Below are 25790 nucleotides of genomic sequence, written 5' to 3' on the forward strand. Positions count from 1 at the left end.
AAAGAAGGGAGGATAAGTAATGAAATAAAAAGTAGGTTTACAGCTTTGCAAATATTGACAACAAACAGGTACCTTCATTTCATAATATTCCCATAACGGTATAGAGAGGTCTCGGAGTCCCACGTTACACATTTGCTTTAGCAGGTTGGACTTAAGCACTTTATTACAGGGGTGGACGTGTCCAATAGAGGTTAATATACCCATTCCAAACCCACCGACAATGGCATTGGCCTATTTGAAATGGTCTATATAAATGCGATTGGTTGGAACAAAGTACCTCTAAATAGAAGCGATGTCATGCAGCTGCAAACGTCCTGCGCTGGCATCCTTACTCGACTCTCCATTGCTGAAAGGAACAGCATAATCATACAGGAAGATGGAGTTCGGAAATAAGGTTATTGTCCTCTTAGTCGTGGTCATCGTGGTGATTGGCATTGGGTTGGGGGTAGGTTTGACCAGAAAGAAACCAACCATAACGGTAGAACCGGTACCTACACCAACAGAAGCCCTCAAGGAACCGGTCCAGGAGGCCTTCCAGAGGATCGACTGCTACCCCGATCCTGGGGCAACCGAACAGTCATGCGAGGAACGTGGTTGCCGGTGGAGCTCATCGGACGTGGATGGTGCCCCGTGGTGCTACTACCCGAAACAGGTGGATGTACCTGGGTACACTATGGTGAGGCTATTTTCCCGTTCTCTCTTTCTCTACCTCTACCTCCTCCGTTCATTCCGCACACATAATCTCCTATACCCCTACATCGCCCACACGTTATTCTTACATGTCATTTTACATATCATCTTTTCCTTTCTGTTAGTTTTTTATAAAAGGAAAGCTTGATTTTAATTTACTGTTGGATACTTTAAAAGCCACTGGTTGATCCAGGGCTATTCATGACAAATCACTGTAGGCCTATGATGTTAAGTCGATTTGGTAAGATTATCAACTGAACTATCCTTGTCTATAAACTATTGGCTTTGTTGTCATTTACAAACGTAAGCCTCTGAGCTCCTCTAAAATGTATGAGAACAGTTCCTCTTTGATGTTTCGAGAGAAAAAAGTACATCCCTCCCCCAATATCATGATCGGTACAAATAGATTTATCTCGACATATTCCAGGTTTCAGCTTCTGTCAAGAATGCTTTGGGCTTTGAAGCTGTTCTTCAGAGGAGGGATACACCTGTCCGGTACGATAGGCCAGTCCAGAGACTTCTCTTCCAAGTCGAAATACATTCAGAGACACGCGTCCGCTTCAAGGTTAGTAGAAGCCACATACATTCGCAATTCCGAAGCTTCGTTATTCTGAAGGTTAGCATTTCCGAAGGTTCGTTAGTCCAAAAACTAAATGATTAACGAACCTTATTTCGTTTTCGGATTATCGAACCTTCGGAATAACGCCACAAATGTTCGGATTAAAGAACCCTTTTACGTTTTCGGATTAATGAACATCTAGGTATAGGCAATTTACGTGTTTTCGGAATAACGAACCTTCGCAATAAAGACCCTTCGGAATTACGAGCCTTCGGAATTACGAAGTGTAACCAGTAGAAGGGGATACCTTGGGAAAGCCCAATTTAATAAAGAGGGTTGGATCATTCTACTGCACAAACCTTTCTCTCGAGGAAAGTGGCCTGAATGATATCATGTAGCCTTCAGTTCTTGATTGGGACTTTTGCAAATAATAATAAAAAAAGTTCTCCAACCCACTTGGTCATGAAGATTCAATCAGGTTTGTTCCTGCAGTCTGGGGATAGGGATAGATAAAGTAGAGGCCTTAAGTCATGAGGCTGCTGGAGAAAGCTTTCTGACAAATGCTATAGGATATAGTCGCACCAAGGAAATCGACTTTCGCTGATCTCAGTAGATCTAGGTATCCGGAATGACACATTATCGGTCGGTTTGCAATCGGTATTGTTGGTATGACTATCGCAATAGTCAGGTGATTCCTCCCAAGGCCAAAAGCGAAGGCCGAAGTAATTATGGCCTGCAGTATCTTGAAAAGTATATTGTCTCGAGCCTTACCTCGACTTTCCATTCCTGATAATAAAAAAAATCGCAATATTTATATATTACTCGATGCTATTGATGAAAGACAGTTCGCAATGTGTTCATAGCGTGAATTTTGTGAAAATGTGATCCACATTGTTAACATTGTCAAACTCAACAGTATGTAGGTTGATTTCACAAACATACTTTGGGACCAAGAATTCACTGGGATAAGAATTTAGATATGTTAGATACTGATGGATTTGAGAACTCAGAAAGAGATAGATATAGATGAAGGAAATCATAGAACCGGAGAAGGAGAAGAAGAAGAATAGAAAATATTAAGCATTTAATTCTCTTTGAAAAGATGATATGATAAAAAAGTCAGCCGTGCATATTTTCAAACTAGTTTACAACCCTCTCCCAAATACCGTAGCTCACCGATATGGACAATGAACGGTACGAGGTACCAGTCGTCGACTTCAGCCCTCCCACTCACCCTGCACACGATCTCGACTACGAGTTCATCTACGAGCCAGACCCTTTCAGCTTTCGGATCAAGAGGAAGAGCAACGGGGCCATCATGTAAGGATTTTTTTTATCTTCTCTGAGGGATGGTTTTGTATAAAAGGAAAGCTTGATTTTTTAATTTACTGTTGGATACTTTATTATGATTAAAAAAAGCCACTGGTTGATCCAGGGCTATTCATGACAAAATCACTGTAGGCCTATGTTGTTAAGTCGATTTGGTAAGATTATCAATTGAACTATAATTGTCTACAAACTATTGACATTGTTGTCATTTACAAACGTAAGCCTCTGAGCTCCTCTAAAAATAGGGACGTCGCACAACGACTCAGAAAGCTTTCAAGAACACAGAGACAATGTATTGACAAATGGCCACCATGACAAAGGGCAAGCAAGAGGTCTTTATCGATAAGCATGTGAATCTAAACAGCAGTTTCGTCTTGGACTCTGGACAAATGACCTATTTCGGTTCACCAATTTTCGACCTCCTAGCTGTTCATTGTCATTTGACGGCATTTTCAATACATTTACTGTGTTCTTGAATTAGTTCTGCGTGGCGGAGTGAAAGCTCCCTAATATTGTGGGCTTTGTGTTGATCTATTCGGCAGTTGGAATCTCTCGCACGTAGGGACTAAGACTATACAAAAAGGGACATTTTGATTTTGTGAACATTACAAACAGTCGATAAAAGCAAGGAAAGTCATTGTGTGAATGTGCATTCAATGGTCTAAATATGTTTGTTCATAAATGTACTTAGGCCATTCAAGTGCTGAAATGCAAATAAAACGCCTACTTCGAGCAAATTTGAGTCGTAAAATTATTGAATGTATATAGAGCCCATAAAATAGCCAGCGTCATGCATTTTCTTGTGATTTCGTCAGTTGTGATTCGAATAGTAAATAAAATTATATATAAAATTATATATAACTAGAAGCACTCAAAATAATGCATCGGATAATGCCCCTCAGTACAATTAAAAATAGCTAGAATAGTACAGAAATAAATTTGATTTTAAAAAGTCACGTCACCATATTATGATTGTACCGACGATGCCAGCTCAAAGCATTATGCCATTTAAATGATTTTCGAGAGTTTTATTTTTCAAACACGTTTGAATGTTTTAAAAAGGTAAATACAAACATAGAGGTTACTAAATTTCCCTGCTCATAAAATGTTGTTGTCTCTTCTCAAGTTTATATAAAACTTGACTTAAAATCAACTTCTGATTAATTTATCATTATGTTTACTGGTTACTTAAAGGGGTGGTCCAGGCTGAAAGTATTTATAGCTTAATAAATAGAGTAGAATTCACTGAGCAAAATTCCGTCAAAATCAGACAACAAATAACAAAGTTATTGAATTTTAAAGTTTATCAATATTTTGTAAAAACAGTCTGTATGAATATTCAATAGGTGGACAGATGATGTCACGTCTCCACTTGTTCGTTTGTATTTTGTTATATGAGATTAGGTTTATTAAATTTTTTTCCTCCAAGAACTAGAAAAATTTGATTGACAACTGATTTAGTGCATTAGATATTTATTGCTGCAACTTAGTTCATTACAAGGGATACATATTATTCACACAAGTATGAAATAATGGAAAAAATATGATTTTATGTAATAACATATAATAAGAAAACGGAAAGTGACGATGTGATATCATCAGCTCGCCTAATGAATATTCATGACGACTGTTTTCACAAAATATTGCTAAACTTTAAACTTCAATAACTTCATTGTTATCCGATTTTGATGAAATTTTCGGCGTTTTGCTCAGTGAATGCTACTCTGTGTATTAAGATATGAATATTTTCAGCCTGGACAACCCCTTTAACATGCTTAGAATTGATAAAATAACCAGTTATCATGGTTATCGAATCGATTAAGGTCTTAATCCACCTTTTATGATTATTTAAGATTCGATACATCGGTAGGGGTGTTGGTATACGAGGACCAGTTCCTCCAGATCAGCACCGCCCTCCCATCTTCTAACGTTTACGGGTTCGGAGAGCACAGTCATCGTCGATTTAGGCACGACCTCAACTGGAAAACATGGGGAATCTTCACTCGAGATCTCGGCGTTGGGGTAAGTGGTCCAGTGGTTCTTGTACCAATTCATTCAGGAGGTTGGAGGCTAAAATCCAAGTGAAGACATTGTCGTAGTTGTAAGCAGTCTGGTGGCTTTTTTGGACAAGACAGAGATTTGCCCCTCTTCAACCAACAATTCCTTTGTAGATGATGGTAAGGACAGTGCAACACTGCCTGTATCAGAGGCGTCGATCCTGGGGGGGGGGGGGGGGGCAGGGGGCGATCGCCCCACCAATGAAAATATTTGGGGGGGGGGCAAACATATCGTTTTGCCCCCCCAATAATTCCGGATGTGCAAAAATAAAATAAGATTATAATGGTCAGCAAACGAGATTGAGATGTACACAAATTGTTCTTTATTTCAAATCTTGCTCAAAATGTCCGTTTTTCAGATTGGAATATAAAAATTTTCAGCTCGCGCTTCGCGCTCGCATCATTTCTGTAGCAAAAACCCATACTTTTCATGATTAAAATAGGTGGAGAATGTCCTGTTTTCAGTTCTAAACCTCAAGAGAACTCCCGTTTCGATTTGCAATAATCTTTTGTTGGATATATATCCTCCTCATGAGTTACTACAAACAGTCCTAAACTTGCCTGTTTCAAGGTCACTATACTAAAAAATTTCAGCTCGCGCTTCGCTCGCATTAATTTGGAACGTTGACTCATGATTTTGCCCCCCCCCCCCCCAATCTGAAAAATGGATCGATGCCCCTGTCCTGTATCGAGTCTACATCTGCGGCTTATGCCATTTGGGTTATCGCGTCCGGTCGGGCAATCGCGTAACCTGACATTTCGAGAAAAGAGTCCCTCGAATTCCCGGAAGGTTGAGTCCAATTTACCCGACCCTCTGTGTTATTTGGCCCATAATTTTCGCAAAATATCGGGTAAATTGGACTGGAATAAAATCATTGACTTATACTTTTTTTTCGATGAAAGACTTTATACTGCACTTTTTTTTTAAAGTTTTCAATGGTTTAAATGCATTATTTCGAAATATACGTTACTTTCAAAACGCTTGCACAATTCAAGTGCATGAAAGTTAACAATGATGGATGAAACTTGATAGCAATGACCTGTTCACGGAAGTTTCATAAACACTTTGTACGTCAGATAATAAAGTTTTTTATAGCATTTTTACTATCTCATAAAGTGTACAGTGTAATATAGTTTTGTCCACAACTGGTCAGACCCTTTTAAAAAGTGAAATTTACCCTGAAAAGATAGGGTTATCGTAAAAATGACGTAAGATATAATAAGAATGTATCATGAGTATGGTGAAGGTTAGAGGAAAATCCATCAAATCCATCAAGACCGAAGCTCATGTCGCAAGAGAAAATGTCATGTCGCCAGCGCGGTTACCATGCTTACATTATGTTATAAAACAGAGTCATTCCAAGTCGTGGAATAAGCTCCTAAATGACGCTAAAATAAACATTAGGTTGCCACAATGTCTTACTGTGATATTGGTAAACAAGTTTTGTAACATGTCGTATTACAAGCACCGATTATGGGGGCCCGTTACAATAATAATCTGAAATAAATTCCCAAAGCGCACTTCGGTTGTTGTAATTTCAAGATGCATTTAATTTTCGGAGATGCGTTTTGAGTTTCGATTGCAATTCGCTTTGCAACAGGCACAAAGGGCAATTATTATATACGGCCAATTATAAACTCTGAGTATTCGGACCAAATACGTGTGTTTCCTCCGTTAATTGTTGTTATAATTATGCTCTATTATGACGTCATAATTGACAGGGAGATGATAACTTGTACGGAGCGCATCCCTTCCACATGGTTGTCGAAGACGATGGTAACACACATGGAGTATTCTTCGTCAACAGCAACGCAATGGGTATATATTACTTTTATTTTATAGATATTATTATTTGATTAGCTGGCGTACAAGTTTTATCTAACCCCGCGAGAAAGAAAAATGGGTGTAAAATTATTATAAAAATTCACCAAATCGTATTTGGATCCTGAACATAATATACATTTTTTGCTAATTTTCATTTATCCATTTTTAGTAATAAATCTATAATCCTGATGTTCTTTTTTTCATAAACTTACAAGAAGTGATTGTATTCATTATTTTTTAATGGATTTTGTATTTATTTTGTTGGAAATATTACAAGTAAAATGAAATGAACTTAATTGAAATGAAGCAATGAAATATAAATAATAATAATTCGGCATTTTTTTGTTGGATGATTACTGAGTGTGGTTGTGTGTTGGGTGTCTTTTTTATCTATAAATCTTGGGGCGGGTATTAATTTTGTCCTGAATTTAAAAGCAATCATTCTATAATTATGATGTTGTTCAATTTATATTTTCATTTCATTTGATTATTTATTGTATCCATTCAAAATGTACAGAAGTTGCGCTTCAACCCACACCAGCTTTGACCTACCGGACCATTGGGGGTGTCCTTGATTTCTTCATGTTCTTTGGCCCCACCCCTGAAAATGTAATCAGCCAGTACGGAGAGGTACATATTCATTGTAACAAATCAATTTTATTCCATTTCAACGTAAGGCCAATTCTTTCAATTTTTTTTATTGCTTTTAGAATGACATTCGACATTCCCTGATAATTTGCTCTCCAATGAAAAAGGGCAATAACTAGGCAATATTGTAACCTCTTCTGAAAAGATAATAAGACTGTAATATAATTCATTTGAAAAAATGACGATAAAGCTATACGAGTTACGTTGATAATTATGTCCAAGGAATCATGTGATTCCTACCAAAATCGATTGAAATCATTGCATTGTATATTCCGGTCCCTGATTGAATGAACACAGTTTTCCACAGTGTGTGGAACAAAATTTGTGATCATCGTCATACTGGTAAATTTGTTTTTCATAGCCTGTAAATCACATCATGTTCACATAGTCAAATATATGAGCACACTTTGAGCATTCAAAGTGTGGAGATGTTCACAGTGTGGGATTGTCTCCACACTATTGAATTTGAGAATTTTAATAGTGCGAATTACATCTACACATAGTCTACTATGACAACACACAGTGATTACACTGTGCATACATTTTAAACTCACTGTGAGCACACACTGAACACATTATGAACACACCGTGAACACCTCTTAAACTCACTGTGAACACCGTCTACGAAAACACTGTGAACTCACTGTGAACACACTGTGAACATATTATGAATACACTCTGAATTCACTCTGAACTCACTGTGAACATACTCTGAATACACTCTGAACTCGCTGTGAACACACAGGGAGAACACTGAAAATTCTGTGCGATACTGTAAACTCACTGAACACACTGTGAACATACTCTGAATACACCCTGAACTCACTGTGAACACATTGTGAACTGGGAACTCGCTGTGAACACACACTGAGAACACACCGTTAACACACTGTGCACTCACTTTGAACACACTGTGAGCACACTGTGAAAACTTTCTGAAATCAGTCTGAACTTAATATGGACACACTTTGATCTCACATTTAGCAAACAGTGAACACACATTGAACACACATTGAACACACTTTGAACACACTTTGAATACACTGTGAACACACTGTGAACACAGTATGACATTTCTCATTTTCTCCTGTGTAGATCTGCCATTCTTTCAAAATTGTCAAAAAATCGGATGATATATATACATGTATATATATATATATATCAACAAAAGTTCATTGACCCACAGCAACAATACGATATATCGATTTCCCATCACAGGTGATCGGTCGTCCAGTCATGGTGCCCTATTGGTCACTGGGATTCCAGTTATGTAGATGGGACTACGGGTCACTCGACAGGGTCAAGACTGTGTGGTCAGAAATGATCGAGGCGGAGATACCTTATGTGAGTTATAGTTATGCTACAGTCAGTCACCAACGAAACCGACTTCATATCGGCCGATTTTGAGTCGCTTGATATAACATATTAGGGCCTAATAATTATATTTGGTTTGTTTAGAGGCGATGTGACCGTGTGTGACTGTGGTTTTGATAGTCTTGTTTGAATTGATTTCGACTTGAATTTATGATATAATTTAGGATTTAAATAAAAAAGGCTTAAAATTTGAAACGTTGCTATGTCGGGCCACTACCCCAGGACAAGTTGTACAGAAACTTATTCACTTTTGACATGCGTGACGTTTATTTGCCCTCAATCATTATTTACAGTATTTATTTTTTATATGCCTGTACGGACAGTCATGATAAAAAAAAATACCAAAGCTAATTGCCATGCATGGGAAATGTCGGAACGAGGAAATGGAGGGGGGGGGGGGCTATAGCCTAAACCCCTTGAAAATACTAGTAAATGAATAAATGTATTGTGTCAAGTTCATAACATCTTTTTAAAAACTTTAAACAATTGTGGTAGACTGACCGACATGCCTAAGATTTTACACAGCGTTTTTTTTTTTTTTTTTTTAGTGTATGGCATTAGGGGGATGGGGTGATGTTGTCCTAACATGCAAAATAATCTAACCATAATTATGCTGGTCTCGATGACGATTTCGTTCCTTGCAGGATATTCAATATGGCGACATCGATTATATGTTGGACAAGAAGGACTTCACCTACGACAAGGATGGTGCCTACGCTGGTCTTCCCGAGTTCGTCCAGCAGGTCCACGACCACGGACAACATTACATCATCATTCTGGTCAGTTCGCACGTTCACTTTCAAAATATTCTCGCCGGATTGGACTGGAATGTTTTCTTAGAATGGAATTGTCGATGATATTTTTTAGTTAAAAATCTCGTGAACAAATTTGAGTATAATGACCAGAAAAGTGTAACAGGAAAAAAATGTACGATGAAAATAATAGCAAAATCATCTTTCTTACTTAAAGCAGATATTGTTATACTTTTTAAATTACTATAATCAGTTAAACTTATTTATGATATAAATATTAATATTATTTGGGGGTAGGGGTTAGATTAGAATAATGAATAATAATCATTTAATGATTACACTATTTTGCTTACACATGCGCATACTCACACAGGATCACATTATCAAAAAGGAAGTCGGATACCACGCCTACGACCGGGGACTCAATCCGAATGTATTTGTGCTGAATCCGAACCGGTCTGCACCTATCGTCGGAAACGTAAGGCTCCCTTCCGATTTTTTTTTTTTGGGGGGGGGTTGCGTGGGGGCGTTTTATCATTATTTTTCGTTTGAAAAGTTTTAATAGCCTTGCGATGAATAGCAAAATTATGAAAGAACAATTCTGATTGGTTCTTGGTCCCCTTTTTCAACAACTTGCGCATGTTCCATTTATCTTGATTGGCCGTTAGTCCATTTAGCGATTGAACGCTGATATCTTTGTGTTACGGGACCCAGGTAAAATAGTAAAAACAATAAAGGTCTGAAATAGATGTTCTTTACCATCATAATATGACCGAACCAGGGGTGGGATAGGGGAAAAATAGGCACCGGCGTACCTGGGGTGCATGATGATTATGCCCCCCTTCCGTGGGCGAGGGGGCCGGGGGCTTGCCAAAAACAAGAAAATCATAAATAAAAAGTTTATAAGGTGTAACCTTTAAATCCAGTTTCCATCGTTTTCATAAGACAGCTGAGGACGGGAAGACGAAGAAAAATGATAAGAAAAAGATAATGAAGAAGGGAAATAAGGGGTGCCGGGAAAAAATTGTAGAAATGACAAATTAATTCCATATATTTTGTTGTATGTTTAGGTATGGCCGGGAGATGGTGTTTACCCAGATTTTTTCAACGAAAACGCTCAGCAGTATTGGACAGATCTATGTGATGATTTCCATGATGAAATCGAATATGATGCCCTCTGGATCGTAAGTTTCCCTACTTTCTTATTCTGTTAAGACAAATAAAAAAAGAAAAGAAATAAGGTAACCATTGACCGCCGCCCACGATCGTTATGAATACGCCTATGAACATGGTTGTCAACTGATATTTTATTCTAGGGGGAGGGGGCAAGATGCATAACAAAATTCAAAGAAACTCGTAATCACTTTTGCATTTTCTAAAATTTGATATAAACATTTTGTGGGCACTTTTGGTGAAGTTTGTGAAAATTTTTAGTAAAAAATGTAACTAATTTCTGGAAAGGGGACAACTGCTCCTGTCACCCTTCTCGCTGCGTACGGTATCGTATAAAGATTTTTAAAGACGAGACTCGTCTTGAGTTTGACGAATAAATCTGTTGTTTTCTTCTCCACCTTCAAGGATATGAATGAGCCTTCTAATTTCGTGAGGGGGTCCATAGACGGATGCGATAACAACAGGTGGAACTACCCCCCATATATGCCAAGTAAGTTCGCTATGTTCATCGAGTAATGCTACAGTTACACGGGTGAAACCGTCTCCAGACTGATCTAAAACTATTTTTGAAAATCTAAGAAAAAACAACAAAAACAACAACAGCAGCAGCAACAACAAAACGAAATAGGTCATTACTCCCGAATTAATGCATTTTATAGGGTGCGTGTTTTCTTTTGACAGAGTTTATTATGGGGTGCGCCCGCACCATTTGCACCCGGATTCATGCCTGCAGTATTTTGTTTGTTCTATTTGTAATGTACAGTGAGTTTTGTAACAAAAATTTCCGAGGTTCAACTGTTTTTCTCAAATAAGGAATTATTATTAGTTTTTTTAATGTGCTACTTATTCGGATTTGATGACACTTTCAGCTTGTTCAGTATTGTTTATAAAAAATCAACTTTATTGATGGTCATGTTTACTCGAACAATTAGTGAATTTTAATCTAAAATCCCGGTTTAATGTCCACTCAATGCTCAAGTGAACATGACCATTAGTAAAGCTCCAAGTTCATTAATTTATGAACGACTGGAACATACTGTTTTGGGGGAGTTTTGAAAACTTCTTTTTTCTTTACTTCAGAACTCACGATTGAGGAGGGAAAGATATTTACCAAAACACTTTGCATGGATGCCCGCCATGGCATTGACGGTATGTTGGGTGACCATTATAATCTACACAGCCTCTATGGGCACACGATGGCAGTTGGAACGTACGAGTAAGTAGCACAATATTCATTAACAGTTTGAGGCAGTGGCGTAACTACGGGGGGCATGGGGGGCACGTGCCCCCCCAATCGGATGGCCAAAAAAAAAAAAAAAAAAAAAACGGGGAAAAGGAGAAAAAGAGGGAAAAAGGAAGAGAAACGTAGTGGGGGAAAGAAGAAATTGTTGTTTATCATAGTGTTATATTATGTTATATAACATAAGAAGCATTTTTCACAACTTTATGGAACATTTGCTTAATTGTGTCTTCATTGTTCCTGGTGCTCGCATAGACTTTTTAACGAGACATATAAAACTGCTGTACTAAAGCCTCCCGTTTTCAAATCAATATACAACAAAATAATATATTTCCTCGCAATTAGAGTAATTATTGTTTTAAGTAGTGATATATTCTTCTTTTTCATGACTACTGAAAGTTATTGACCTATTTTAAGGTCTTAATATAAAACATTTCCTGTCCGTGCTAACGTTCGCATTGGTGGATTGGTGAGATTTCTGCTCTTCATGAACTCCTAAAATCAGTCCTTAAAATGTCAATTTTTCTGATCTGAATATCAAAAAATTTTAGCTCGCGCTTCGCGCTCGCATCATTTGGTTAGTGAAATACGTGGGGTCTTAGTGAATTCCTACAAACAAGCCTTGGAATGCCCCTCTTCATGTCTGAATTTCCTAGATTTTCAGTTCGCGCTTCGCGCTCGCAGTATTTCATTAGTGAGATGCGTATGATAATCATGATTACAATGACTTCAAAAAGTGCTCCATGTGTTTAGATGTAATTCTAACAAAATCAGCAAGCGCTTGGCACTAGCATTAGATGACTATGGTGAGATATTTATACTCTTAATCGATTCGTAACTATAGTCCTTAAAATATCCATGTTTTGAGGTCAATATATACAAAAATTTTAGCTCGCGCTTCGCGCTCGCATTGTTTGTTTAACGAGACAGTTAAGTATCATGATTACAAAACAATTTCCTTATAATGTCAATTTTTAGCCCTCAATATCAAAAATTTTAGGGGGCTCGATATGGTGTATCGCTTAAAATAAATAAAAAATGCGAGGGAGCGATATTTTAATTACAAAATCCAAGTTTGTGATAAATGTTGATATAATATTCAGAAAATAATCTCATATTTCATCCCTATCCCTTTCCTTTTCTCTTCTATTTTCTTGGTCGTGAAAATTGTTGGGGAGGGGGCAAGAGCCCCCAGGCCCCCTATTTTTACGCCAGTGATTTCAAAGGTTTTCTTTTCAAATTCATTACATCTTGTCATTGAACATCAGTTGTAACAATTTTTTTTTATTTCAAAGAAAAGAAGTTTAGAGTCGAACATTGGAAAGGAAACAATTAAAACCAGGTCCATGAACCTATACTGGTTCAAGGCAGGTTGAAATTAGTATATACCTTCAAACAGTGATTATAATCTGAAAAAGATATTTAGAACTATTATGGTCGCTATAAGGTAGTGATAAAACAAACTATCAAACCAGTAAAGAAGTGTAATAGTGAGGTAAACGTGTTCCTTCATGCAAACGAATATCTTAATTATCTTAATTAATGCATACGATGTTCTTGTAAAACATGACATATTTACAATTTGAATCCTTAATATATATTTTTAAAAATAATTTAGAAGTACAAGTTTAATATTGTAAAAATATTCAACATTTTGGTGTGATTTCGAGTATTTGTATTGTTAACACTCTAAGGTTGCTATAAAAACATTGGAACCAAAAACTTTCTTCTTATTTCTTCATTTACTCATTAACATGATTAACCATAGTAAATGATTATCTTTTTTATGTAAAAATGTTTAATTCGAAAATATATCGTGTTTGCTTTCTTTTCATTTGAAAAATGGGTGTTTAGATATTTCAAATATCTCCTATTCAGTTTCCATACCTTTTTCTCAAAATAAATTTCAACATCTGTATTTATCTTAGAAAATGTGCGTAAATGTATATTTTTTATATCTAGAATATAGTTTTGAATTGTTTGATATTGAACGATTACCTACAGAGAAGGTTATTTTGTCAAGTATCGCATGCAGTGGGTTTGAGTTATGTACCCTATCAAATTTTTATTATGAAATAAACGTAAATAACAGAAAAGAGGTATTGAAAATGTTTGTGTATCTGTTTATTATGAACGTTGGTGATCTCATATCTTTTTCCTCCCTTTCAGAGCACTCAAAACGGTTTTCCCTGAAAAGCGTAGCCTTGTTTTCAGCCGTTCAACCTTTGCCGGCACAGGAAAAAGTGCCCACCATTGGCTCGGCGATAATCAGAGTATTTGGGGCCACCTCCATTGGGGGATAACGGGTAAGTAAGAAAAAAAAACTGTCCAATTTTGGAAAATTTTCTAGGGAGGAGGGGGGGGGGGTGGCTGCATTAGCGTACCTATGGGGGGGGGGGTCACAACACATGCAAGGAACGTATATCTGCCCCCCTGACGAGTCAACGAGTCAAACTGTTCCCCGACGAGCCACAAGTGACCCCCTCATTTGTACTTGAAGACTTTTTTTTTGCGAAATGTCCTTAACTTGTGGTTGAAGACCGTTTTGTTTTTGCTTGTCAATTTTTTTCCTGGTGCGAAATGTCTTTTACCTGTGGTTGAAGAACTTTTCCCCCCTTTTTTTTGCTTGTCAATTTTGTTTCTGGTGCGAAATGTCCTTTACTTGTGTTTGAAGACCTTCTTTTTTTTTGCTTGTCAAATTTTTGGGCGGACGAAATTGCTCCCCCTTTAGAAAATCCTAGGTACGCCACTGGGGGTCTGATATTTCAATTCCCCTGAATATTCTATGAAAATAGCATATCATACTTTACCTGTCTTCTCTAATTTGATCGTGTAATCTAAATTTAAAGATCGAGATAGTATGCACCCTAAAAGTGATTTTTCTTGTTGGGTTTCTTATTGTTTTCTGTGGTCTTATATTGTAACTAATTTACCTAACATTATTCTGTTTTCATTTTATGGAAACTTTACTGATAATGGTTATCTTTGACCCTGTTTGCATGTTTGACAAAATAAGTTTAGTAGAAATACATCATTCTTTAATCTTTTTTTCTCGCTTAGGTATGCTGGAATTCAACATGTTCGGAATGCCGTATGTAAGTATATTATTTATCATTTATCTTCCATCGCTTTGTTCAGACTATACTTATTCTTTGTATTTATTCATTGGCTTTCTTCCTCGCATGGATTCTTACAAACTCCATGCTAGAAGAACATAGAACAAAAGCATCTGGATATATATATATATATATATATATATATATATATATATATATATATATATATATATATATATGGACACGATAGGCGTAGTCCTTTCTTTAACATTACACTGTAATTAGAAATAGGGTGTTAAACCTGACACCAATCGGTATCCCTAGTGGACCACGCCCTGAGGTGTTAGGATTAGACCTAGAGATTGAACATAACCAGATAACACCAGAGAGTCCAACAACCAAAGGTGTTGTGATAAATAAACACTCAACAGGTGTTGAACTAACACCACAACTGGTGCGGGCCTCTATGTACACCAGGAACCCGTCTCACAGAGAGTTAAGATTGATCCAATCAAGTACAACTATGGAAAGCCAGCAACGTCACAATCTAAAATGCATGATTATTCAAATTATCTTCTACATATAATGTATATTCATACATTCGTTGTTTTCTTGACAATCCGGTGTGCTTCTCTTTGTTCACAAAGTACATTACTATAATATAATAATAATATAGGGTATTCATATTGCGTACATATCCACCTTGTTAGGTGCTCAAGGCGCTCCTATATTACCCGGCTAAGCTAGGCGTTCATAGCGCACACAGCTTTTTAAGGAATTACTTCCTACCGGTACCCATTTACCTCACCTGGGTTGAGTGCAGCACATTGTGGATCAGTTTCTTGCTGAAGCTGTTATGTATTGATAATGATGTCATTCATGATGTCATACCATGACTCACAATTGTAGCTGCGCAGGCGCAATGCGGAATAAACTTGCTTTGGAATCATATACCAATGGTATCAGACGTGTGCTTATTATGTGTCTTAATTACTAATTACTGTAGATTAATTAGGAGTACATAACAACAAATCTGGCGACGAGGATTAACTTTTGTGTTTGTTCTTCACTTTGGTAAAGTTCGAGTACCTGAGGATGGCTACTTTTGGAACAATTGGTGAATTTCGGGAAGACGAAGGGAGTTGGTCTGAGTACATTGAGCGTATGGGACACTACTTCGACGCCAATAGCATCATTGATGAGGGGAGGAAAAGATCCATTTTACTAAGTGTTTGTGGAGCCTCAACCTACAAGTTAATGTCAAGTTTGGCGGCACCAAGGAAACCAGGTGAAGTTGAGTTCAACGAACTTGTGAAATTAATGACTGATCATCGAGATCCAAAGCCATCGGTGATCGTCCAACGATTCAAGTTTAACAGCAGGTCGAGGAGACCAAATGAATCGCTGTCAACTTACATTGCTGAACTGCGACGATTGGCTAATGAATGTAAGTTTGATACTATTTTAGAGGAGATGTTGAGAGATAGGATTGTGTGCGGAGTGGCAGATGATAGAATACAAAGGAGATTATTGGCTGAACCAACTCTAACATTTGAAAAAGCTAAAGATATTGCATTAGCAATGGAATTAGCTGATAAAAATACAGCCGATCTCAGAGATCAGAACAAAGGCGAGATGGTGAACAAAATCGCTCATGGTGTTCGTCATCGTAAGTCGTCACAACGCCCTGTTTCCAAGAAACATTCCTCATGCGGTCGCTGCGGAAAGGGACAGCATCAAGGAGAGGCTTGTCCAGCAAAAGACGGAGAGTGTTTCCACTGCGGGAAAAAGGGACATTTCGCCGTGGTATGCAGAGCGAAAGGAGAGAGGAAGGACCAGAGAAAAGTTTTCCAGCAGCAAGGGAAACGGACCGCCTCCAATAAATCTCGCACTCTGCAAATCGAAACAAGAGAGGAGGATGAAAACGAAAGCTACGGGCTGTATTCACACTCGACGAAAGCTTCCAAACCGCCTCCGATTATGACTCAGGTAATAGTGAAAGGGAAACCTATAAACTTCCAAGTGGACACGGGCTCAGCAGTAACGCTCATAAATGAGGAAACGTGGCTCTCTCAGTGGAGTGACAGAGAGAGGCCTAAGCTGAGCGAACCAATAACGCGGCTTCGTACATACACCGAGCACTTGGTCGACATTATCGGAGAATGTGAAGTCGCCGTATCCAAGGGCAACCAGGAGGAACGCTTGCCTTTGATAGTTGCGAGAGGCAGAGGGCCGAATCTCATGGGACGAGATTGGCTGCACGAAATAAAGTTGGACTGGAGGGAGATAAACTTGGTCAGGGTCAATGACGCAGTAGACAGATTGTGTTCAGACTACGCGGAACTGTTCACACGGGAACTTGGAAAGTTGAAAGGTGTAGAAGTAGATCTGGATATTGACCCCGATGCATCACCTAAGTTTTTGAAGGCCCGTCCAGTTCCATTTTCGCTTCGAAGTCGTCTGGATCAAGAGCTGGATCGCCTTCTTGCAGATGACATAATTGAACCAGTTCAATATTCAAACTGGGCAGCTCCAGTGGTCCCAGTTGTCAAAGGAGATGGATCCATTCGCATTTGTGGGGATTATAAAACCACAATAAACACAGCAGCTCGATCGGATACCTATCCTATCCCGAGAGTAGAAGAGCTATTTGCAAGGCTTGCAAATGGAAAGAAATTCACAAAACTGGATCTTTCTCATGCATATCAACAACTAGTCCTGTCTGAGAAATCCAGGGAGTTCGTCACTATCAACACTCATAGAGGGTTATTCAGATATAAGAGACTGCCATTTGGAGTTTCAACTGCGCCTTCTGTGTTTCAGCGGACGATGGAGTCATTGCTGCCCGGTATACCAGGTGTGGCCGTGTACCTAGATGACCTACTCATCACAGGAGAGTCAACAGATGCCCACATGAAGAACCTGAGAGCAGTTCTGGATGTTCTTCTGAAAGCTGGACTAAGACTAAAGAAAGAGAAATGTGTGTTTCTCAAGGACGAGGTAGATTACCTCGGACACACAATCACTGAAAAGGGTCTTTGTCCCACGGGGGACAAGGTGCAAGCCATTACAAATGCGCCCGAACCGAAGAGCGTAAAGGAACTCCGCTCGTTCCTAGGCTTGCTGAATTACTATGGTAAATTTCTACCCGACCTTGCATCGAATCTAGAACCTCTTCATCGGTTGTTGAGGAAAGACGCAAGATGGCAATGGGGTAAAGAGCAGAAGCAGGCATTCGGAAGAGCCAAACAGTTGCTTAATTCAACTAGAGTGTTAGCTCACTACAATCCGGAAGAGCAACTCATACTAGCTTGCGACGCAAGTCCGTACGGTATCGGAGCCGTACTCGCACATAGATTTTCGGATGGGACCGAAAAACCCATCGGGTTCGCGTCGCGAACATTGAATGTTGCAGAACGCAGATATTCGCAATTAGACAAGGAAGGTCTCGCGATTGTATTTGGTGTGAAACGGTTTCACCAATATCTGTATGGCCGCAAATTCGAAATAATTACGGATCATAGGCCGTTACTTGGTCTTTTTGGCGAGAAGAAAGCCATTCCACAGATGGCTTCTCCGCGCGTCCAACGGTGGGCGATTACACTTGCGGCATACGAATATGAAATAAAGTATAAAGCGGGAGAGAAAAATTCAAATGCTGATGCACTTAGTAGATTACCGCTAGAATCAACCATTCCGGATCCTCCGATCCCGGGGGATATCATACTTCTCATGGATACATTAGATAGGACACCGATAACGCCTTCGCGCGTCCGTTCTCTTACCGACAAAGATCCGATCTTGTCGCGGGTCCGTAACTTCATCTTACAAGGATGGCCTATAGCAGATGAATTACAAGATAAGGCATTCGGTCCGTATTTGAATAGAAAAGATGAATTGAGTGTTCATGAGGGAGTAATATTGTGGGGTGCTCGCGCGGTGCTTCCCATGAAATGTCGAGAAGCAATGATGGAAGAATTGCATGATGCACATCCGGGGATAGTGCGTATGAAAGCAATGGCGAGAAGTTGCGTATGGTGGCCACAGATTGACAAAGATTTGGAGCGTAAAGTTAAATCTTGCGAAAAATGTCAATCACACCAGCGACAACCGTCGAAAGCTCCACCACATCAGTGGGAATATCCAAGTAAACCATGGTCGCGAATTCATGTCGATTACGCAGGTCCAGTAGAAGGGAAAATGTTACTAGTAATAGTAGATGCGTATTCAAAATGGATAGATGTTCACATTACGAATAAATCGACAAGCGAAGCGACAATAGACAAATTGAGGGAAGTCTTTTCGGCACAAGGTCTTCCTCAAACGCTGGTTTCGGATAATGGGCCCTGTTTCACGAGTGAGGAATTTGCTACATTCATGAAAATGAACGCAATCAATCACATTCGAGGTGCACCATATCACCCAGCTACTAATGGTCTCGCGGAAAGAGCAGTGCAAACTGTGAAAGGAGCACTCAGAAAAATGAGTGGACCCCTTCAGACGAGATTAGCAAGGTTCTTGTTGAGTTACCGTACAACTCCACAAGCTACCACAAACCAGTCACCGGCAGAATTGCTCATGAACCGAAAGTTGCGTACTCGCATATCTTCTGTTCTGCCTGATGTGAACGCTACCGTTGAAAAGAAGCAATTCTCACAGACCGCTCACACTTCTCGCAAACTTCGCGAATTTAAGATAGGAGAAGAAGTCCTTGTGAGAAATTACGGGCGAGGTAACCAATGGCTACCCGGAAAAGTAGTCGAACGTAACGGTCCGGTATCCTATGTCGTAAATGTCAATACCAATAACTCGACGCTGACATGGAAACGTCATGTTGACCAATTGCGAAGTCGAATCTCGACTTCATCGACCTCGAACGACGACACCGGCCCGACACTTGAAGATGATGACGTTATCATCCGTGATAACGACAATGATGATCGCAATGTCAATGAAGATCAGATAGACATTCGCGCGGATCGTGAAGACAATCCTGAAGTCGATCACGATGACGGTATAAAGCATTATCCTAGACGAGAGCGTAGAAAACCAAACTATTATGGATTTTCGTAATTTTGGACGCAACAATAATTTTAATAAGATCTTGTCTTGGATTATAAACTCACATATTTTTGGACCTTGTCAAAATTCCTGATTTAATTGTCTAGTTCAGTGAGACAAAAAGTATCATTGAATTTATTAGTTTTGATTCTAACTTCAGTTCCTGACTGACGTATATCAATAATAGTGTTTAATAATTATCAAAAGTTTCTTAAAGGTAAAATTTGAATCTGGGAACTGAAAGAAATTGTTACATTTCAATATATAGTTTTATAACCAGTTGAATATTTACTGGTACAGTTATTGAGTTGCAAATTGAATTGGAATGTTTAAAAGGTATGTTTAATCTAAGGGGGGAGAGATGTTATATATTGATAATGATGTCATTCATGATGTCATACCATGACTCACAATTGTAGCTGCGCAGGCGCAATGCGGAATAAACTTGCTTTGGAATCATATACCAATGGTATCAGACGTGTGCTTATTATGTGTCTTAATTACTAATTACTGTAGATTAATTAGGAGTACATAACAGAAGGAAATTACGCCATGTCTGGGATTCGAACCCACGACCATCTGTTCCAAAGTCCGAAGACTAATCCACTGGGCCACAACGCTCCACATTGTGCAAATTTTCTGAAGAAAAAATATGATATTAATGGATATCCTTATAGTAAGTTGAGGTTGATTGAATAAATCGTAACTCTTTGTAAGATGAGGACCAGTTATAACAATGCTGTTTTTGTCTCAGTATTGTCATATCTCCTTGGTGTTCTTTTTTTTTATATATAGAGCGGTGCTGATATCTGTGGCTTCTGGGGGAATACCACCTATGAGATGTGTTGGAGGTGGACTCAGCTTGGGGCGTTCTACCCCTACGCTAGAAACCATAATGCGCAGGGGTGGTATGTAAGTAAAATTATATGAAGAAACCCTAAAATCATTTCTATACCGACAGAGCTCAACTATAGTTTTCCGTGAAACAAAACATTGTTGAGATTATCCATAAGAAACACAGGCCCGTATTCTAAAGTCAGGTCTAACCGATGACACTCTAACTAATGGGAAGTCTGAAATGTCGAAATTTGTATTTCATGAAAATTGTGCTCTTAAGGAAAATAAAATTGATATTAGACCAACTAGTTATGAGACGAAATGGTCAAAGACGAACTGGTGATAATACGAAGTGATGACTGGACCAAATGGTTATTGGACCATGGTTGATAGGCGAAAAGTTAATGGACAGACTTGCATTATACTAAATGAATGTAGACCCTGTTGTGAGTGGACGAATTAGCAGCAGGCGAGTTGGTTTCAACCCGGCCGCATAACGCCCAGGCAAGCAAAACAAATTCACGACGAAATTGGCGACGAAATTCACGACGTCGTGAATAATTCACGACGAAATTCACGATGTCGCGAAGTCGCGTATTTCGTCGTCAATATTCAAATTGGCGACGAAATTGGCGACGTCGTGAATAATTCGCGACGAAATTGGCGACGAAATTCACGACATCGTGAATTTCGTCGCCAATTAATTCGCGACGAAATTCACGACGAAATTGGCGACGTCGTGAATTTCGTGAAATTTGTTTGAAATAGACATCAAATGAAATACTCCGAAAATTTGCTTTGCCCAATTGATCGTGGGCCCGGCAGCCGCTGTGCAGCACCAGATCGACGAGGCTCTATCCCTTTAATCGTTAAACGCCAAACAGGGTAGCAGCAACTCGCATCTGTTAACTGAGCCAACACACCAAAACTTATTAAACTCAACTTATTTATAAATAGTTATTTTCAGCCCGGAGTTTTTTTAAGAACAAAAACTAAATTTCGACTTAATTGATTTCCGCAGCCTCAACATCCTCCTGTGTTTGGTGATGAATTTGTAAAGATGACGAAGGAGGTCCTTTCGGAAAGATATCGTCTTCTACCATTCCTTTATACCCTCTTCTACCAAGCTCACATTGATAGCTCTACGGTCGTGAGGGCGCTCGTCAACGAGTAAGTTCTCTTCGATCGATTACTTTGATGCACCTCTTTGATTTAATCATCATCATCATCATCATCATCATCATCATCATCATCACCATCATCATCATCATCACCATCATCATTATCATCATCATAATCATCACCATCATCACCATTATCATCATTACCATCATCATCATTACCATCATCATCATCACCATTATCATCATCATCATCATCATCATCATCATCATCATCATCATCATCATCATCATCATCATCATCATCATAATCACCATCACTACAACCATCAATACCACCATCATCACTTCCATCATATCCAATACCCTCATCATCAATACTACCACCACCACCACCACGGCTACCCTCGGTCATCTCTACCACATCAATACTCCTTCCCTCCACCACCTCCTCCTCCCCTTCCTCCTTCTCCTCACCTCTTCCTCAGGCTTCCCCATCCCCTCTTCCCCCATCCACCATCTCTACTTCCAAATAACTATAATCCAATGCACTCCTCTCACCAGGTTTCCTGCTGATCATATGGCTTGGGATGTCGACCGGCAATTTTTATGGGGACCATCCTTTATGATATCGGCTGTTTTGGAAGAGGTAAGATAACATTTGTAACTAAACTAAGTTTGAGATTTGTCTTATTATTCCCATCTGCCATTTAGTCATGAGAACAATCAAATTTCACAAAGTGTTGATACTGTACTGTGGCTATCGTCAATAGCCCCTCCAAATCTTGATCCAGCTCAGAAAACTTTAGCATCGTAATATAAAAATCTCGAAAGTATTAGCATAGAAGACATAATACAGGATAAAGAACAAATATGATTGTGACGTCATGATAATATCCAGGGGGGCGTTTTATCAATATTTTCGTCAGACAAGTTGTCAGATCTGACAACTTTCCTTCATTCTGATTGGTTGAGAAGTACTGTTACTATAGTAACTGTTGGATAAAACAGGACTTGTCGGATAAAACGTCTGACAAGTCCTTTCATGAAACGCTCCCCAGGAAACCACAAATCAAATACGTATTATTGAAGAAGGGTGACCCCACCCCCCCCCCCCCCCTTTGAAGACATCCGAGTGATTCTTGTGTACTTTTTCTTTTGCTTTTTTAAAAATGGCTTATGATTTTTTTGTAAATTCGGTGATTTCATTTGACTTGAAGCAATAAAACATAAATTTTAAAAAGTGCTGGCGCATAGAAAGTACAGTACATACTCCGAACCATAGATATTATAACCATGACAGCTATTTACCAACTTTACTTCTTATCCTATATCATTTTGACACAGGGCGTAACAGAAATCGAAGTCTACTTTCCCAATGCTCGTTGGTATGACTATTACACGGTAAATATGATATTTTCAAAAGATATATTTCATGAAGATGGGGTGGGGGCAAAGTGTGTATGTGTGTTTGTGTGTGAGGGTGTGTCTGTGTAGGGGGTGGGTGTATTCGCAAACATGTACGGAGCAAAATCATTACCATTTTGAATAAGAAATATTGTGTTTGCCTTTCCAAGGCTTTAATTGTTTGTCTAATGTCCGCCCGTGACAGAGTCGTCATTGGCGTACGCCCTGATATTTTTTATGAGTTATATAAATATAATTAAATAAGTAAATGAATAAATTACTTCATTGAGGAATGAAATAAATGAAATGAAAGAAAGTAATAACATGATGACGCTGTTTTTATGCCATATGCAAGGGTAATTTCAATGGAATGATATTATTTGTATTATAGTCAATAACATATCAATAGATTAATTTTACATGGCAATTATCAAAGTTCGCATTCTCCAGAGTGGTAATGATAAATTGTATTTCGTGATTCTCAATCTTAAGTATGACGATTTTAGCCCCCCCCCCCACTTCAGTGTTGTAATTCTCCCCCCCCCCTCTCTCTCTCTCTCTCTGTCACTCTCCGTTTTCCACTTTCTTCGTGATACCAGGGCAAAGAAATGGTGGATGAGAGGGGTACGGTAGCTACTTTGGCTGCACCCATGGAGGTCATCAATCTGCACGTAAGAGGGGGTTATATCATACCCCTTCAGGAGCCAGCAAATACCACTGTTTTCAGGTAAGACCAGTGGTCTATCCACCCGAAAATAATCACAGAATAATATATATATATATATATATACATATATATAATGAATTGTAATACTACTACTACTACTACTACTACTACTACTACTACTACTACTACTACTACTACTACTACTACTACTACTACTACTACTACTACTACTACTTCTACTACTACTACTACTACTACTACTACTTCTACTACTTCTTCTACTACTACTTCTACTACTACTACTACTACTACTACTACTACTACTACTACTACTACTACTACTTCTACTACTGCTACTACTACTACTACTACTACTACTACTACTACTTCTGCTGCTGCTACTACTACTACTACTACTACTACTACTACTACTACTACTACTACTACTTCTACTACTACTACTACTACTACTACTACTACTACTACTACTACTACTACTGCTACTACTACTACTACGACTACTACTACTACTACTACTACTACTACTACTACTAGTATTTGTATTAAAAATAGCAATAAAATGATAATAATCATCTTAATAATAGTAATATTAGTGTTAATACTAATCCCGTTAATATATTTTAATAATGATCATAGTAATTACAAATAATAATAATGATATTTATAATGATAACAAAAATAACAATAGTAATAATATGAAATAAATACAAAGTAAATGAGGAGATAAATAAATAAGTTAGTAAATAGAATATGATAAAGACGACGATGACGATGAGGAGGAAGGCTAGGAGGATGAAAATAATGATGGAGAAGGAAAAAGTTGATGACGAAGAAGAAAACATTGTAGATGGGAAAAGAGAACTAATAAGATAAAAACAGATACCTTTTTATCAATTTATTATCTTTATTTTCAGTCGTTTGAAGCCTCTTTCTCTTCTAGTGGCTCTAGATGATAATATGGAGGCTAACGGAGAACTCTTCTGGGATGACGGAGAAAGGAGAGGTATTTATCTAGAGACGTATGGGAGAGAAACATATAGCTGGGAGGAGAACGAGGAGAGGCCGAGGGAAGGAGGGAGGGAGAGGGGAGGGAAGAAGGAGGGAGGGGGAAAGAGAGAGAGAGGTTGAAAGAGAGAGAGAGAGAGAGAGGTGGGGAGGGAGTAAGAGAACGAGAGGATGAGAAAGGAAAAGGGAAGATATGTAGATTTTTAGAAGCAAAGTAGAGGAGAGTGGGGGAGAAGAGGAATAGGGGTGGAGAGGTCCAGGGGAAAAGAGTGAAGGAAGCAAAGAGACGAAATAAAGAGAAAGAGTGAAAGAAACAGACAACGGAGTTGGTAGATGAGAGGAGTCAGAAAAGAAGGAGAGGAAAGGGGAGATGGAGAAGGAAGACAAGAGAGAAGAACGAGAAGATGAGAAAGGAAAGGGAAGATGGGTAAATTTTTAGAAGCAAAGGAGAGGAGAGTGCTGAAGAAACGGAATAGGGGGTGGAGAGGAGGAAAGAGGCAAAAGGACGAAATAGAGAGAAAGTTAGAGTGAAAGAAACAGACAACGGAGTTGGTAGATGAGAGGAGTCAGAAGTGGAGGAGAGGAAAGGGGAGAGGGAGAAGTAAGAGAAGAGGGAAGGGGTATGGGAGGGAGATGAAAGGTGGAGGAGAGGATGTGAGAGTAAAGGGTACACAGATGGATGAGACATATACACGTTATGACTATGGGGAATTCGAACAAATAAATATATATTTCATTTTCCTTACTCACTTCTACAAATTAGGCCCTCGATAACATTCTTTTTATTTCCAACAGAATCCTACGAAAACAGAGAGTACACTTTACTCAAATTCGTCGCCACAAAAGTAAGTTACCGAGGTTCTTCCGAAGCAGTATGTATATAGCATTAATATCATAAGATTGTGTTGGTCGTGACTTAAGATAAACACAATGATTCTCTACAGAGGTTTCAGATAGACCATTCATTA

The 25790-nt window shown here is 38.7% G+C and overlaps 2 protein-coding genes across 2 annotated transcripts; both read left to right on the plus strand.

The window, feature by feature from the left end:
- The first annotated feature begins 308 nt into the window (after window positions 1-308).
- On the plus strand, window positions 309-25706 carry LOC121430235 (sucrase-isomaltase, intestinal-like). Its single transcript, XM_041627511.1, has 21 exons — window positions 309-676; window positions 1118-1255; window positions 2421-2569; window positions 4432-4600; window positions 6358-6454; window positions 6978-7090; window positions 8327-8452; window positions 9127-9261; window positions 9608-9712; window positions 10305-10418; window positions 10813-10897; window positions 11488-11623; window positions 13817-13953; window positions 14708-14742; window positions 20560-20676; window positions 21623-21771; window positions 22287-22371; window positions 23070-23126; window positions 23729-23856; window positions 24732-24820; window positions 25618-25706. Exons 1-21 carry the CDS (start codon window positions 377-379, stop codon window positions 25704-25706), a joined length of 2553 nt encoding a protein of 850 aa, XP_041483445.1. The 5' UTR covers window positions 309-376.
- LOC121430085 (uncharacterized protein K02A2.6-like) lies at window positions 18236-20224 on the plus strand. The gene has a single exon (XM_041627360.1). The coding sequence runs from the start codon at window positions 18271-18273 to the stop codon at window positions 19774-19776; it is 1506 nt and encodes a 501-aa protein (XP_041483294.1). The 5' UTR covers window positions 18236-18270; the 3' UTR covers window positions 19777-20224.
- Window positions 25707-25790: the final 84 nt, after the last annotated feature.

Source organism: Lytechinus variegatus, chromosome 16, assembly GCF_018143015.1.
Source record: "Lytechinus variegatus isolate NC3 chromosome 16, Lvar_3.0, whole genome shotgun sequence".
In the NCBI taxonomy this organism is placed as follows: domain Eukaryota; kingdom Metazoa; phylum Echinodermata; class Echinoidea; order Temnopleuroida; family Toxopneustidae; genus Lytechinus; species Lytechinus variegatus.

Bases quoted from the DNA above. Each gene is read 5' to 3' on its own strand.
- LOC121430235 (XM_041627511.1), top strand. From the start codon at position 377: ATGGAGTTCGGAAATAAGGTTATTGTCCTCTTAGTCGTGGTCATCGTG. The intron at 9,713-10,304 runs GTAAGGCTCCCT...TTGTATGTTTAG, and splicing joins CTGCACCTATCGTCGGAAAC to GTATGGCCGGGAGATGGTGT. The intron at 13,954-14,707 runs GTAAGTAAGAAA...TTTCTCGCTTAG, and splicing joins CCTCCATTGGGGGATAACGG to GTATGCTGGAATTCAACATG.
- LOC121430085 (XM_041627360.1), top strand. From the start codon at position 18,271: ATGGCTTCTCCGCGCGTCCAACGGTGGGCGATTACACTTGCGGCATAC.